Source organism: Leptonychotes weddellii, chromosome 6, assembly GCF_054177405.1.
Source record: "Leptonychotes weddellii isolate Sample4059 chromosome 6, ASM5417740v2, whole genome shotgun sequence".
NCBI lineage: Eukaryota > Metazoa > Chordata > Mammalia > Carnivora > Phocidae > Leptonychotes > Leptonychotes weddellii.
The window spans coordinates 106,674,367-106,687,877 of NC_138374.1; the positions used below are offsets into that span (position 1 = coordinate 106,674,367).

General features: G+C 52.0%; 2 protein-coding genes across 3 annotated transcripts in view; both read left to right on the plus strand.

Annotated features, from left to right (window-relative positions):
• Positions 1-1,705: 1,705 nt before the first annotated feature.
• On the plus strand, positions 1,706-10,774 carry LOC115941063 (uncharacterized). Of its 2 annotated transcripts, XM_081824886.1 has the most exons (4): positions 1,733-3,265; positions 6,707-6,802; positions 8,799-8,873; positions 8,978-10,774. In XM_081824886.1, the coding sequence occupies exons 1-4, from the start codon at positions 3,208-3,210 to the stop codon at positions 9,013-9,015; spliced, it is 267 nt and encodes an 88-aa protein (XP_081681012.1). In that variant the 5' UTR covers positions 1,733-3,207; the 3' UTR covers positions 9,016-10,774. The 2 variants fall into 2 exon arrangements, 1 of the variants encoding a protein (XP_081681012.1); XR_014146485.1 differs by lacking the exons at positions 8,799-8,873; positions 8,978-10,774 and adding an exon at positions 7,979-8,791 and having other exon boundaries at positions 1,706-6,802.
• Positions 10,775-10,870: 96 nt separating this feature from the next.
• Positions 10,871-13,511, plus strand: part of LAMB3 (laminin subunit beta 3) — a 31,054-nt gene continuing 28,413 nt past the window's right edge. The window contains exons 1-2 of the mRNA XM_081823203.1: positions 10,871-11,114; positions 11,923-12,077. Of these exons, the coding sequence (XP_081679329.1) occupies positions 11,087-11,114; positions 11,923-12,077 (183 nt within the window). The 5' untranslated portion in view covers positions 10,871-11,086. The remainder of the gene's footprint in view (positions 11,115-11,922; positions 12,078-13,511) is intronic.

Genomic DNA, 13,511 nt, shown 5'->3' on the forward strand with positions numbered 1-13,511 from the left:
AGAGAAACATTGGTATCCCCCAATACTATCACATTGGGGTTAAGGTTTCAACATATGAACCTGGGGGGGATATATTCGGTCCCTAACACCTTATAAGCTTGTCAAGCTTCCTAATAATGCTGAGGCTATAAAAAAGGAAAATAATATCTCCTTCAAAGACCATCTTATAGGGCTGTTAGATGCTGTAGATGTGGTGTTCAGAATGGTTCCTCATGCATACCAAGAGCAGAAAAATATTTTGTTCCCTTCTGTTCTTTTAGGAAAATACACAGGTGTTTCTTTCTGGAGTAATACTTAGCCAAAAGGGTAAATACAACCTCTCATGTCCAGGGAAGCATACACAGAGTCCCCAGGTGATGCAGGTAGGCCCATCTCTGTACTGTTGTTTGGCTCTTGGTCTTTCACCTGGAGTGGTCTTTGATCAAGGGACCCATGCCCAGAACATGCCACCATGATGTCAGACATTGGACACCAGGACTCCCCTCTGTTCACTTTTTTTTTTTAAGATTTTATTTATTTATTTGTCAGAGAGCACAAGCAGGGGGAGCGGCAGGCAGAGCAGGCAGAGGGAGAAGCAGACTCCCTGCTGAGCAAGGAGCCCGGGACTCCATCCCAGGACCCTGGGATCATGACCTGAGCCAAAGGCAGGTCACGACTGAGCCACCCAGGCATCCCCCCACTGTTCAATTCTAAGCATCATATTTTAGGAAAATTGTTGACAGGTGGGGCAATTTCTAGAGGAAGGGGAGCAGGTTAGGAAAAGCCTGGAATCCATGGGGATGGGTGAACAACCTACTACAAGTAAGGTTGTCAGATTTAGCAAATAAAAATATGAGAAGCCCAGTAAAATTAGAATTTCAGATAAATAGTGGATCCCATTTTAGTATACAAGTTGCGTCATGCAATCTTTGGGGTCTCCTTATACTAACAAGGTATCCCTTGTTTATCTGAGATTCACATTGAACTGGGATCCCTGTAATTTATCTCGTAGTGCTAGCTACAAGGATTGTTGAGGACAGTGCACCCACATCAGATAGAGATGCAACATCATACTTAGGAACACAAATGTGTATTTATACTTGGCTACCGGGAGCTGCTGGATATGCAGATTTCTGAGTGAGCAAAGGGGAAGTTCAGAATTAGGTGTGTTATTCTGGGGGAACTGCATGCGAGAGGCAAATTTGGGTGAGGGTGAGAATTTTGGTTATCCTCGCTTCCTCCTTCCCCTCAAAATATAGATAGATGAGAACTGACTCTTTCTTTTGATTTGCCCTAAGACCTACAAGCAGGAACATAAGGTACTGATAGTTACTTAGTACTTTTTCTGCCCTCCCTCTCTTTCGGTCTGTCCTTCCTTACGCAGTTATTAGTACATACATTTATTGAGGAACTATGCTAAGGGCTTTCTTGACAGAAGAAATCTAATAGCCCCAAGAAGCAATATTTCTTTCTTTTTTAGAAGATTTTATTTATTTATTTGACAGAGCGAGAGAGCAGGAGAGCACTAGCAGTGGAACGGGCAGAAGGAGAGGGAGAAGAAGGCCCCTTGCCGAGCAGGGAGCCCGATGTGGGGCTCGATTCCAAGACCCTGGGATCATGACCTGAGCCGCAGGCAGTCGCTTAACCAACTGAGCTACCCAGGCGCCCCGGAAGCAATATTTCTTAAGAAGGGGAACTATCAGGGCGCCTGGGTGGCTCAGTTGGTTAAGCGACTGCCTTCGGCTCAGGTCATGATCCCAGGGTCTTGGAATCGAGCCCCACATCGGGCTCCCTGCTCCGCGGGGAGCCTGCTTCTCCCTCTCCCACTCCCCCTGCTTGTGTTCCCTCTCACTGTGTCTCTCTCTCTCTGTCAAATAAATAAAATAAAATCTTAAAAAAAAAAAAAAGAAGGGGAAACTATCTTACAAAATCAACAATGATTTAGACAACTTTAAGTGAACTCCCGGGCAGTCTGTGGGTATAGTGGAAGGGGTTCAGGGCACAGGAGGGAGCAAAGAGAGGATGGATTAATAACTTGTAGAGGAACAAAAATTACCATCCTTACCCCAGCACTTTTAAGTTTATGTTTACTGATTATTCTAGTAAAATATGCTCCTTATGGAAGACGACGGCATGCAGAGGAATAGAAAGAGACAGGAAATGTTAGTGTGTTGGATATTTTCTCCCTGTCTTCTCTCTGAGTATTAGTTTTCTTTACAGTGAAGTAGATTTTATGTACATTTATTTTCTAATTCCCCCCACCCCCTCACTTAACAGTATCCCATAAACATGTCCCTCCTTATTTTTTTTTTTAAAGATTTATTTATTTATTTGAGAGAGTGAGAATGAGAGAGAGTACATGAGAGGGGGGAGGGTCAGAGGGAGAAGCAGGCTCCTCGCCGAGCAGGGAGCCCGATGCGGGACTCGATCCCGGGACTCCAGGATCATAACCTGAGCCGAAGGCAGTCGCTTAACCAACTGAGCCACCCAGGCACCCCACATGTCCCTCCTTATTGGTATTAAATCTCTTACCAATATTTTAGGTCAGTTTTGACTCATGTTTTCAGGGGAAGGAATGATATTGGATAAAGACTCATCACCCTCGTCTGCTAGGATATGGACCAGATATATATATATATTTTTTAAGATTTTATTTATTTGAGAGAGAGAGAATGAATGAGAGAGAGCGTGCACATGAGAGAGGGGAGGGTCAGAGGGAGAAGCAGACTCCCTGCTCAGCAGGGAGCCCGATGCGGGACTCGATCCCAGGACTCCAGGATCATGACCTGAGCCGAAGGCAGTTGCTTAACCAACTGAGCCACCCAGGCGTCCCTGGACCAGATACTGATCAGTGTAAGCAAGTCCCCAGGAAAAGTAGGTGCCTTTTATCTAGAGCCCTCGGACTTGCCGGGCAAGTTAAGAACAAGACTTCTGTCCAGATTCACTTCGACTCCTATCTTTATCAGGTGCTGGACTCTGGTTTCACTAAATCTTGATGGCCATAAAATAATAAGTGTGTTTTGCTTATGCCCGTTCCTCTGCCCTTTGTCCTCTGTTTGTAAACACCCCCCAACCCCCTACCCTCTGTCCTTCCCTGTCCAGGGAGTGCTGGAAGCATCGCCCTGCTCTTGGGAGCTTAGCTTTGTTGGCCCCCAGAGTGTCCCCTCATCCCTTCTGGTCCAGGTCATGGCTCCTGAGGAGTTTGTAGCCCCTAAGGAATAGAGTGGAATGCACAAAGCATTCTCGGGTTGGGACGTGGAGCCTCCATGGATGGCTCGCTTGCCCGGTAAGTGAGCTATGGAATATCTGGATGGGAGTGATATTTGTGTTTTGATAAGAACAACTGCAGGTTCTGCTGATCATAGTTCTTGACACCTGCATGTGATACACACATAGATACAGACACCCCTTATGGGGGACACGCCTAGCTGGGCCAGAAGTTTGCATTGTTTCCTTTAAATCCTTACAAGGATCCATGAGGTGGATGGCTAGTATCTCCATTGGAGGCAAGTAGCTTTGGTTGTCCAAAGGCACGCCGCTGGTGGGTATAGAACCAAGACCTTCACCTTCACCACTCTCACTCTGAGGTCCAGGCTTTAACTGCTGTCCATCTCAGAGAACAGAACATTCTGGAGCTGGAGGGGGCTTCAGAGGAGATTCAAAAACCTTGAATGTCCCAGCTGCTCTGTAAGCCAGTTAAATTTTTGAGTGGGGCCTGGCTTAAGTCATACGATTTTGTAAGTTCTGCAAGTAATTCTGAGAGGCAGCCTGGATTAAGAACCAGTAAAATCCAACACCTTTATTTATAAATGATGAAAATGCGACCCAGCGAGGGGCTTGCCCTAGTTTATACTTTTATTGAGTAGCAGAGCTGGAGCTAGGTCTAGGATTTCCAAGGCGTTCAAGTCCATACATGGACCCTATGTGGCCACAAGCACTGCACAGAGGTGCTGATTAAAAACCTTGAGGTGGGGTTGATTCCAGACATGAAGCCAGATACACCCATGCTCCCTTCCCCCTCAAACCACAAGGTGCTCATTTCCCCAGACTCCGTCAACAAACGCCAATTTGAACATTTAGGTATTTAGTTTGTCGTTCTACTGGCCCTTTCAGGGATCATATTTAGAGTTATAAGGTCCTGTTTGGCAGCCCTCTGCTAGCTCGGGTAGCAAATCTGGTGCAAATGCCCGTGTCCCTTGCAGCCATTCCTCTGTGTCTTCCCCATGCCTCTGGCCTGCCATGTGGATGCATGGTGCCACCTTCAGGCATATCTCTCTCTCCTCTCAGGCTGGGCCATGGCTACATGGCCCAGTTTCACAGGGCATCTCTGGGACCAAAGGTCTCAGAGGTTGCACTTAGGTCTTGAGAATCGAATTCCCCGAGGGTGGAGATAGAGGTGGTCGGGAGTGGAGGAGGGTGCATGATCATGAGCTGGCTTGTCTGCTGGAGGAAGGTCAGGAATCTGGGAGGGCAGTTAGAAATGCCAGCATATTCTTCCCTCTTCTCTGGGAAGCCAGCCAACAATGGGCCAACCATGGGCCAGTGTTCTCCTCCAGCAAGCTGCAGGCTACGCTGGGCGGCACCCCTCAGGAGGGAGGGGGTGGGGCATTTGGGGGTGTACCGTGGGAAGGAGAACAGAAGGAGCTGAGGCTCCTGAGGTGACCGGGGAGCCTGACCTCGGGAGGGGATTCCCCCTTCCTGTGGTGAGGTGGAAGTTTGTGTCATCTTGTCATAGATGCTTTGTTTCATCTTGCTATGTCACTGTGATGTTTGTCCGGCTGCCTTCTCTTTCCATTCCTTATAAGGTGTTCACGTCCTCAGTCAGAGCAGCTCCCTGTCAGCATGGTGGGGGAAGCCCTGCTGGTAGGTGCCTGAGCCTCTGAGGTGGGGGATTTGGAGGCCAGCCCCTTCCCCATCTCTGCCCACACAAGAGAGGCTGTCAATTTGGGAAAAACAAACAAGAAGGCACATAATGGTGTCTGTTCTGGGTGTTACTACAGCATCATTGTCTCCCCAGGAGTCCCCAGCTGACATCAGTCCTCCAGGAGTTGGAACAAGAGCCCAAAGAGGCCTTTACAGGGATTGGGCCTTGATTAGGTTTGGGGAACATGAAGTTCAGAGTCTGGTAGATTCTGGTCAAAGATTAACGAAAGGAAGGAAAGGGACTTGAGGCAACGTTAGAATCTAAGTGATGGTTAAACATATGAGTGCTGGAGCAAACTGGTCTGGGTTCAAATGACCCCTAACTGGATCCAAGTTACCAAAAATGTGCCTCATTTTCTTCAGCTGCAAAGTAAGGATAATTAAATGTCTATACCCCCAGAGATGTAGTGAGTATTGATTGAGTTAATACATATAAAGGGTTTAGAACGGGTCGGGGGGGAGAGAGAAGGGCACGGAATGGAGTCACCCCAGGACCGGCAGGCCAGTCTCCTGTTCCGTCCGAGGCTGGGTTCCCGTCTGTGCTCAGTAACACAACAGACTCACTTTTTCCCTCTGGTTTTCGGAGAGGAGCACGGAAGAGGGCCCGGTGTCTGGGCTGTTGAGCTGTTGTGCAGGTATGGAGGGCCACGCCAGCTTGAGTCAGGTGGCGAATCCCCAGGGATGTTCCTGGAGCCTACCCTGTTCCACAGACGAGGACTCAGACATGACTCACCGTATGCAGGTGGTGCCTGGGCCTGAGTCACCTGGTGCCCCTTCCTCTAACACCTGCGATTCAGCGTGCGCAGGCTGGACCTGGCTCTCTCATCCTCCTTAAACTCTTCTCTCCGTTCCTCTCTCCTTCCTTCCTTTCCTTGTTCTTTATCCCTTGATCTCCCATTGAGCAGATCTTGGCTGATCTCCCCGACAGATGGATAATGGAGACGGGAGCTTCTTAGGCCACCCCCACACCCTGTCAGACATTGCCAGGAATGACGGAGAAGCACACAGCATGCTGCCTACCATGCATGGTGACATTGCTGTAATCTGAGGGTAGGTGCCTCCAAAAGACCCCTCTCTCTGCCGCTGACTGCTGCAGGAATTTCCACTCTCAGCTGTCCGTTCTGGTGACTGGACTCCCAGACTGTTCCCTCTGAGAATGCAAGTATACCCACAGTGCATGGGGACTCCTGAAACTATAGCCATATGATATCATTACATGAAGAGTGAGCACCTACTAGGTGCCAGGCACTGTTCTCAGCACTGGGAAAACAGTAGTGAACAAAATGGACAAAAATCTCTACCTTCTTGGGCATTACATTCTGGTGGGACGAGTCAGGAAATAAACATGATAAATAGATATATAGTTGGTTTAAAGGTGGTAAGTATTGCAAACAACAACAAAAAAGACCCAGTCTACCCATAAGATAGGGTAGGTGGAGTTGGGAGTGGGATGGGGCAGGCAAGTTGGTTGTCATTTTAAAGGGTGGTCAGAGTCATTGAGAAAGTAGCATTTGAATAAAGACTTGAAAGAGATAAGACAGTTAGCCTTGAAGACGCCCAGGGGAACCATGTTCCAGGCCGAGAGAGCACCTGGGGCCAGAAGCAGCCTGGTGATTTGGAGGCGATGCACCTGGGATGAAGGGAGCGAGGGGCTGAGACAGAGAAGTAATGGGGGTGTTTGGGTCATGCAGGGCCTCACAGACTCTCTCTGAGGGCTTTGGCTTTGACCCTGACCCTAACGGGGAGCTAGTGCAGGGTTCTGAACGGGGGAGTGACGTGACCTGTTGTGTGGGGTCTCATGCAGACCAGTTGGAGGCTATTGCGGAAGTCCGGGGAAGAGAGGCTCAGGCCAAGATGGTGGAAGCTGCCTTTGGAAGGGGAAATAACATCGTAGCACGAGGTGGGTGCAAGAGAAACCACAGTCAGGGAAAACCTGACTAGCCGCTTCCCTGAGCGCACGTTCTGATGAGCCAGGTCTGGGTGGTGTTGGTGGTGGTGCTGAGGCTGAGGGCTCCAGAATGGGATGATGGGAAGCAGGGCACGAGAGAAGAGTACGCCGAGGGAGCCTGGGGCACCGTAGTGATGCCCCCACCTGCCCTTTAGCCCTGGCCAGGTCCTAACCCAGCCTGTGGCTCTGTTTTAGGCTCCTTATCTCTGAACAAATTAGGTTCTGAAGTTCAAAGCCAGTGCCTGGGGCCCTGCCATCCCCCCCCCCCCCCCCCCGCCCCGTGGCGGGTGTGTGTGTGTGTGTGTCTAGATTGACCTCCCCCTCTGGGGAGTGCTCAGTGTCCCTGAGGAGGGAGGCTGACTGGGCTCCCTTGGGGTCTGCAGAAAGGATGGCCTGGACTGGGCCCAGAGAGTGTGGGGGGCCCAAACAGAGCAATTGCCACTTTCCTCTGTGAAGCCAAACCCCTGCTGGAACCTGCCCCAGCCTGTGAAGTCTGAGACACTGAAGGCTTATTTACCTGGGCTCCTGGCCTCCTAAGAGAGGAGAAGGAGGGGGATTTGAAGGGCTCCAGCGACTCAGTGTGCGGCCCACCACACGCCCGCCCTGCCTGGTCTGAGGATCTGGGATTGTCACACGGGCTCCTGCTGGTTAACTATTAATGAGTTCTTTGTCACATCCTCTTTCCTGGTGGTGGGGCAAGGAGGGGTTAGTTCCAGGAGGGTGAACACTTCCTGGAAGCCTTGAGTTCAGGGAGCTGGAGAAGTGGAGAGAAACAGACCAGGCAGGTGGGCTCAAAACCCCGGGATGGGGCTGGGGGGTGGCATCAGTGATCTTTCTCTGGAGGACGTGATAGGGGTCTCTCTGGGGTCTTGTTGCAGCGGCTGGCCCATGAAGGGAAGCTGCTCGTACTGACTCGGGCTGGCTGACTTCAGCCAGATTTCACTGGAATTCTTACAGGGGTCTAGACACTAACATTTAGCGGAGTATCTGTTATGTGTGTAAACAACTTAATGCCCGTTTGCTAATTACAGTACTTCCCCTGCCCATCTCAACTTATTGGACTGAATTAGAACCGAAGGGTTAGAAATGCCCAGTTTAATCCACAAAATCCTACATTTTCCCCTTAAGGTTTCTCAAACCAATTTCTTGGACTTAACCCTCAAACTGTAGAGAACTTTCGGCTTGGGGGCCACTGACAGCCTGGACTGGGTAGTTAAGAGTCGCCTTTAAATAGAAACTTCAAGGCGCTGTGTTCCAAAACAATGCCACGCAGGCTCTCCTGCAACTGCAGGGCCGACATACGGACTGGCTGACCTTCCACCTCTCTCTGAAAGCCCCCTGACCCTAAGCTGGGGGCCGAGCGTCCTCTGAGACCAGCCTCTCGGTCTAGGCCTGGTTACTGCCATGTCCAGTGGCCCTCAGGCAGGAGGGCACCAAGAGTCCCACACAGGAAGCTGGGTCCTGAGGCCTGGGGCGGGGTGGGTGGGTGGGGGGCGGGCCGAGGAAGTTGGTCTAGTTATGCGTCAGGTCAGGTCTGTTTTCTGGCCCTCCGGGCTGGCATTCTTGCCCGGGGAAGGAGGGGCTGGGAGACCAGCCCTTAGGAAGCTGGGGGCATGACTCACAGGTAGTTACCTGTCCTAGGGCTCCCTGCCAACCTGCAGAGGGATCTGGAGGGGAGGCATTTAGAGGTTATTCCTGTTTATTCCTCTTAAGCTTTCCTTGGGTGAGTTGGGCTTTGACCCCCTTCCTGATGAACCTAAAGCTCCTGCAAATTCCCCCCCAAGCAGGGATTTTCCACTTTTTAAGTTTTCCCTTGGGAGGGGTCTGGTGGTTTCCAGGGTCCTGGATGTTTGGGTCCATTCACCTTGTAGCCCAGTGACAGGTCTGGGCAATAACAGCCTACACACGAGCCCTGATCTTTGTGTTCTCTGCTTGGTCTTCTGTCCAGGGCTGCCCAGGACAGAAGACGAAGCTGACTCCTGTGGGCCTTGGGGAAGTGCCAAATGCAGTGCCTATCACAAATGTGAGTGCCCTTCTCTGCCTCCTGGGAGTCACTGACAGTCGCCTGGGGCTTTCTGTTTGCAGTGGCTCCCTTCACCACCATCCCGCCCCTGCCCGCCCCCACAGGCACCCATAGGCAGCCGGGACCGATGAGCTTTCTGTGAGGCCTCTGAGACCGACCCACCTGCCCAGTCCTGTCCTGGGGGGTGGGGGTGGGGGTGCAGTGACGGCAGATGGGCGTGCCAGCCGCCGGATTCCTGAGAACCGCCCTGCAGTGGGCGACGCCCAGCTGGGGAGTCTCCAGAGGTAAGGCCCTTCTTTAAAAACTGGGAGCCAGGAGAGGAGACCCCACATTCAAGGGGTGCTGTTAGAGGCCATCTAGAGAGAGAAGAGCGCAGTACGGAGCAAGGTACGTTACCTGCCTTCCCCTGCCCGGTGGGGGCCAGGCGCGGGAGCAGGGCTGTCTGTGTCTTTGGGTGTCTGGGGCCTGGCTGCAGGGCCTGATTCATTCCTCCTTCAGGGAGGTCACCTGCAAAGGCTAGGTCAAATGTCTGCCATTGTTTGGGTTGCTTTTTCACATCGGAGAAGTGTCTCAGTGACTTAGAAGAAAGCAGCTTCAGATCCGGGCTGAACACAAAGAGAAGTGGAAAGTGTGGGCTGGCCCAGCTAGAGCTCTTCCAAGGGCCACTCCGATGCCTGGTTGTGGGGGATTCCAGCCTGGGGGCAGGAGGGCAGAAAGAGCACCGGATGGACACCAAAAAGTGGGTCTCCCTCTTGGGCCATGATTAGCTGTGCAACCTCAGGCCACCTGTCTCTTCCTGGGGCCCCTGACTCTTCTGGGAGAGGATTGGAAGGCATGATTTCTAGGTATTAGGATGTGGACTGTAAAGACACCAGGAGGGGCCCCAGCTCCCTCTCTGCTCCTGCCTTGCCACCCCCACCCCCCCGCCCTTTTTCCACCCTAGCCAGAGGACCTTGTGGCTGTCTTTGGAGCAGACACGCATCCAAACCAAGGCAGAGCTGGGCACTGCATGAGCAGGGGTGGGGCATGCCTCTGCAGGCTAGGCTTGCCGGCCTGCCTCCTGGAGGGACGCTTCAAGTATCCAGCGTCAGCCTCCGGAATCCGGGCTCTGCGGCTGTCCTCCTGCACAGCCCTGAGCCATAATGGGAGCCATTTTGAGATGCTTCCAGTTCAGATGAAATCCTCACTCACTTTTTCTTTTTTTTTAATATTTTATTTATTTATTTGAGAGAGAGAGAATGAGAGAGAGGGGGGAGGGTCAGAGGGAGAAGCAGACTCCCTGCCGAGCAGGGAGCCCGATGCGGGACTCGATCCCGGGACTCCAGGATCCTGACCCGAGCCGAAGGCAGTCTCTTAACCAACTGAGCCACCCAGGCGCCCCCTCGCTCACTTTTTAAATGCTGCAGGCTCGCCTTTCTCCCCATCATATCCTGTCCCAGCTACCTGCTTAGCTCAGAGTTGTGGTCACCACAGCCTCACCCTCAGGGAGGCCCGGGTGGTACTGGAGACCATGCCAGTGGCAGAGAGACCTCGCTTCTAGGCCCTCAGCCACTTGGACCCACTCACCTTTTGGCCTGCAGGCTGCGCCAAGCCCTGAGAAAGGCCAGCTCTGTTTCTTGGGGGCAGCAACAAGGCCTTGGACATCTCGATAGCGCCTCTCCTGCAAAGGACCCAGCCCTTTTCTGCTCCCTATATATTTTTTTTTTAAAGATTTTATTTATTTATTTGAGAGAGAGAGAATGAGAGACAGAGAGCATGAGAGGGAGGAGGGTCAGAGGGAGAAGCAGACTCCCCGCCGAGCAGGGAGCCCGATGCGGGACTCGATCCCGGGACTCCAGGATCCTGACCCGAGCCGAAGGCAGTTGCTCAACCAACTGAGCCACCCAGGCGCCCCTGCTCCCTATATTGTCCTTACGACTATGTGGGCCGGGGAGGGCCAACCCTCTTTCCCTTCCATCTCAGAGGGGGAAGATGAAGTCTCGGGGGGTGGGGGGGTACAGTGTGAGTCACATGCCAGTGGGGACAGGGGTCCAGGGCTCTGGCATTTTCCAAACTTTTGGCTACAGAAGTACCTGCTGCGTACAAGTATCCTAGGTTGGAGGAGACCCTACATAAAGGGGGCTAGTGTGCCTTAGGGTTTGTATTGTTTTATCCAAGCTGCTCTGCTCTGTCCCAGGTGAGGTCCTCTGAGGGGCTTGCCCCAGTGGCTGAAGATGAGGCCGCTTCTCCTCCTGTGCTTTGGTAAGTGTCCCCTTCCCATCCCTCCAGGCCCTGTTCTATAGCAGGGAGGGGACAGCCACGGGTAGGAGGACTGTGAACCAAAGTGTGAGCATCATCCGTCCCTCTGTCATCCTTCAGTTTAGAACACTTGTCTCCTGGGGCCCCAGTGGGGTTTCCCTGCTCCTTTGGGCCTTTGGGAAAGATGATTCTCTGCCTCTCTTGAGAGGCTCCCAAGTGTCTTCTTATTCCTACCTGAGCGTGGCTCGTGGTCCCCAAGTGGCCTGCACAGCTAATTGCCCAGCCTTTCACTACCTTGCTGGTTCCGGAGCCATCACGGCTGGGTTTTATAGTGGACTGTAGCCGGGCACTCACAAAGTGTGGCTGGGTCCACCTTGCAGAGAAAGGAGCAGAAAGAATGGCGGCATCTCCCAGCTTTGCACAGATGGTGAGCAGCAAGGCCTGCTCCAGATGCTGACCGAGGCCAGGCTGCAAGTGAAGGGATTGAGGAGTGTGTCCCAGTGGCTGAGCATGTGCCTGCAACTTGATCTTAAAAGCCACATATGGAGGCCACATTTCAGGATCATCCAGGGTTTCTGGTGGCCAGCATTTCTCCTCCTTTCCTTTTTAAATTACAGGTTACAGAACATGAAATCAGCTTTTTTTACCTGATAGCATCAGGAGTCCAGTCCTTACCGCCACCACCAAGTGGGAGCAGGCGTGAGGGAAAGGGGCTAGGCTTGCTGATTTATGCTTCCCTGGGGGAATACTGGGGTGGCCTGGTGGGGCCCTCCTCTCTCTAGGCTATTCCCCAACACCCCTGTGATTTCAGTCTGCCCCGGCCTCCTGTGTGCCCAGCAAGCCTGCTCCCGTGGGGCCTGCTATCCCCCTGTCGGGGACCTGCTCATCGGGAGGACCCGGTTTCTCCGAGCTTCGTCCACCTGCGGACTGACCAAGCCTGAGACCTACTGCACCCAGTATGGCGAGGTAGGTCCGACCACCATGGCCTCCAGGACTGGAGAAAACAAGGTGGAGTGGGGTGGGTGAGCCTGCCCTTTGTTCACACAATGCCTAGAGTGTATTTGGGCTAGCCACCGCTGCATGCACTGTGGGGAGTGCAAGAAAAGCCTAAGGCCAGATCTCTGCCTCTAAAGGATTTTCTCCTTCACTGGGCGAGAGAAAACGTCTTCAGGATTAGCTGAATGGCTCTCTTCTCCCTTCTGCTTGATAAAGCTGGAGTCTTTCCTCAATCCTCGGGTCTGGGTAGGACAGTTTTTCAAGTCTTGGGAATGATCAGATGAATGTTGATCTTTTAGATCGGAGAGTGTACGTGTCATCTGTGGTGGGCGACGTCAAGGCTGATGGAGCATGGGTGGTGGGATGTGTGCACTGGGTTGTGTTCTTGCCATGGGATGAACTGAGTGGTGCCATGGTCACTCTTTGCCACCATCTCTTTGGCCAGTGTTGGGAAATGAGTATAGACAGAGCTAGCGGGAGAATATTTGATTGTAGGCTGAAGTTGACCTTCTGTGTTTTACCATTGCCATGTATGAAGAGCCAACTTACTTACCTCTCAGCCTTGTGGGTCCCCTCAGGCAAGTGGTAAACACCCCAACTGCTGTTAGAGGACATGAATCAGCAAGATAGACAAGGAAGCGATGAGGCCAGCGAGGGGGTTCAGCGACTCAGCTGATACGTAATGAACGCGAGCTGAACAATCTAGAAACCCAAACACTTTGATGTATGTCAGTTAACATTCCCCGTTTAGGCAACTGAGTTCTTCAAAGAGCTGTTGTGATTTGTCTTCTACACGCCTCTAGACCTTTTTTGGAGGAACGTTGGCTTCTTTTCTTTTCTCTTCAACAAGGTGGGGGTCATTCTTGGTGCCTTGTGTTTACCAAAGTTGAAACCACTTAGTGTTTCCTTGTTTTCCGACTGCATGTCTCATTTGGCCATTTTTTCTGCCCTGAAACCAAAGGTCTGGACAAAGGAATGTGTGAGGGAGGAGTTTTCCCTGAGTCTTCTAGTCTTTTCAGAGAAAGAGAGAAAGAAATACAGAGAGAAGGGGCGTGAGAGAGATTGATTGCCGTGAAGGAGACTTGGGTCCTCCGTGGTGTCCTCTTTCCAGACTGTCCTTGTCATTGGGACGATGGAGGTAGCATCTGATACTGCCTCTGGGCCCTGCTGCCCTTCTAGTCTCCAGGGATCTTTTGGCTACTTTTAATGGCAGATGGTACTGAGTAGTGGCTTTGGAGATGCTGAGCAGAGATCACTGTGGTTTCTGCATCTCACCCAGTTGGATGTGGGGAAGCCGCTTTGACAGTGTTGGGTAAGATGGCCGGCATAAGGCCAGGACTCCCTGTGGGCCCAGATTACTCCACAAGCATCAGGGGACCTGGCAGTATTGAGCTTTCTAGGCAA

Coding starts and splice junctions, on each gene's coding strand:
- LOC115941063 (XM_081824886.1), top strand. CDS start 3,208: ATGCACAAAGCATTCTCGGGTTGGGACGTGGAGCCTCCATGGATGGCT. Junction 3,266..6,706: donor ATGGATGGCTCGCTTGCCCG/GTAAGTGAGCTA, acceptor GGTCTCATGCAG/ACCAGTTGGAGGCTATTGCG. Junction 6,803..8,798: donor AAATAACATCGTAGCACGAG/GTGGGTGCAAGA, acceptor TCTTCTGTCCAG/GGCTGCCCAGGACAGAAGAC.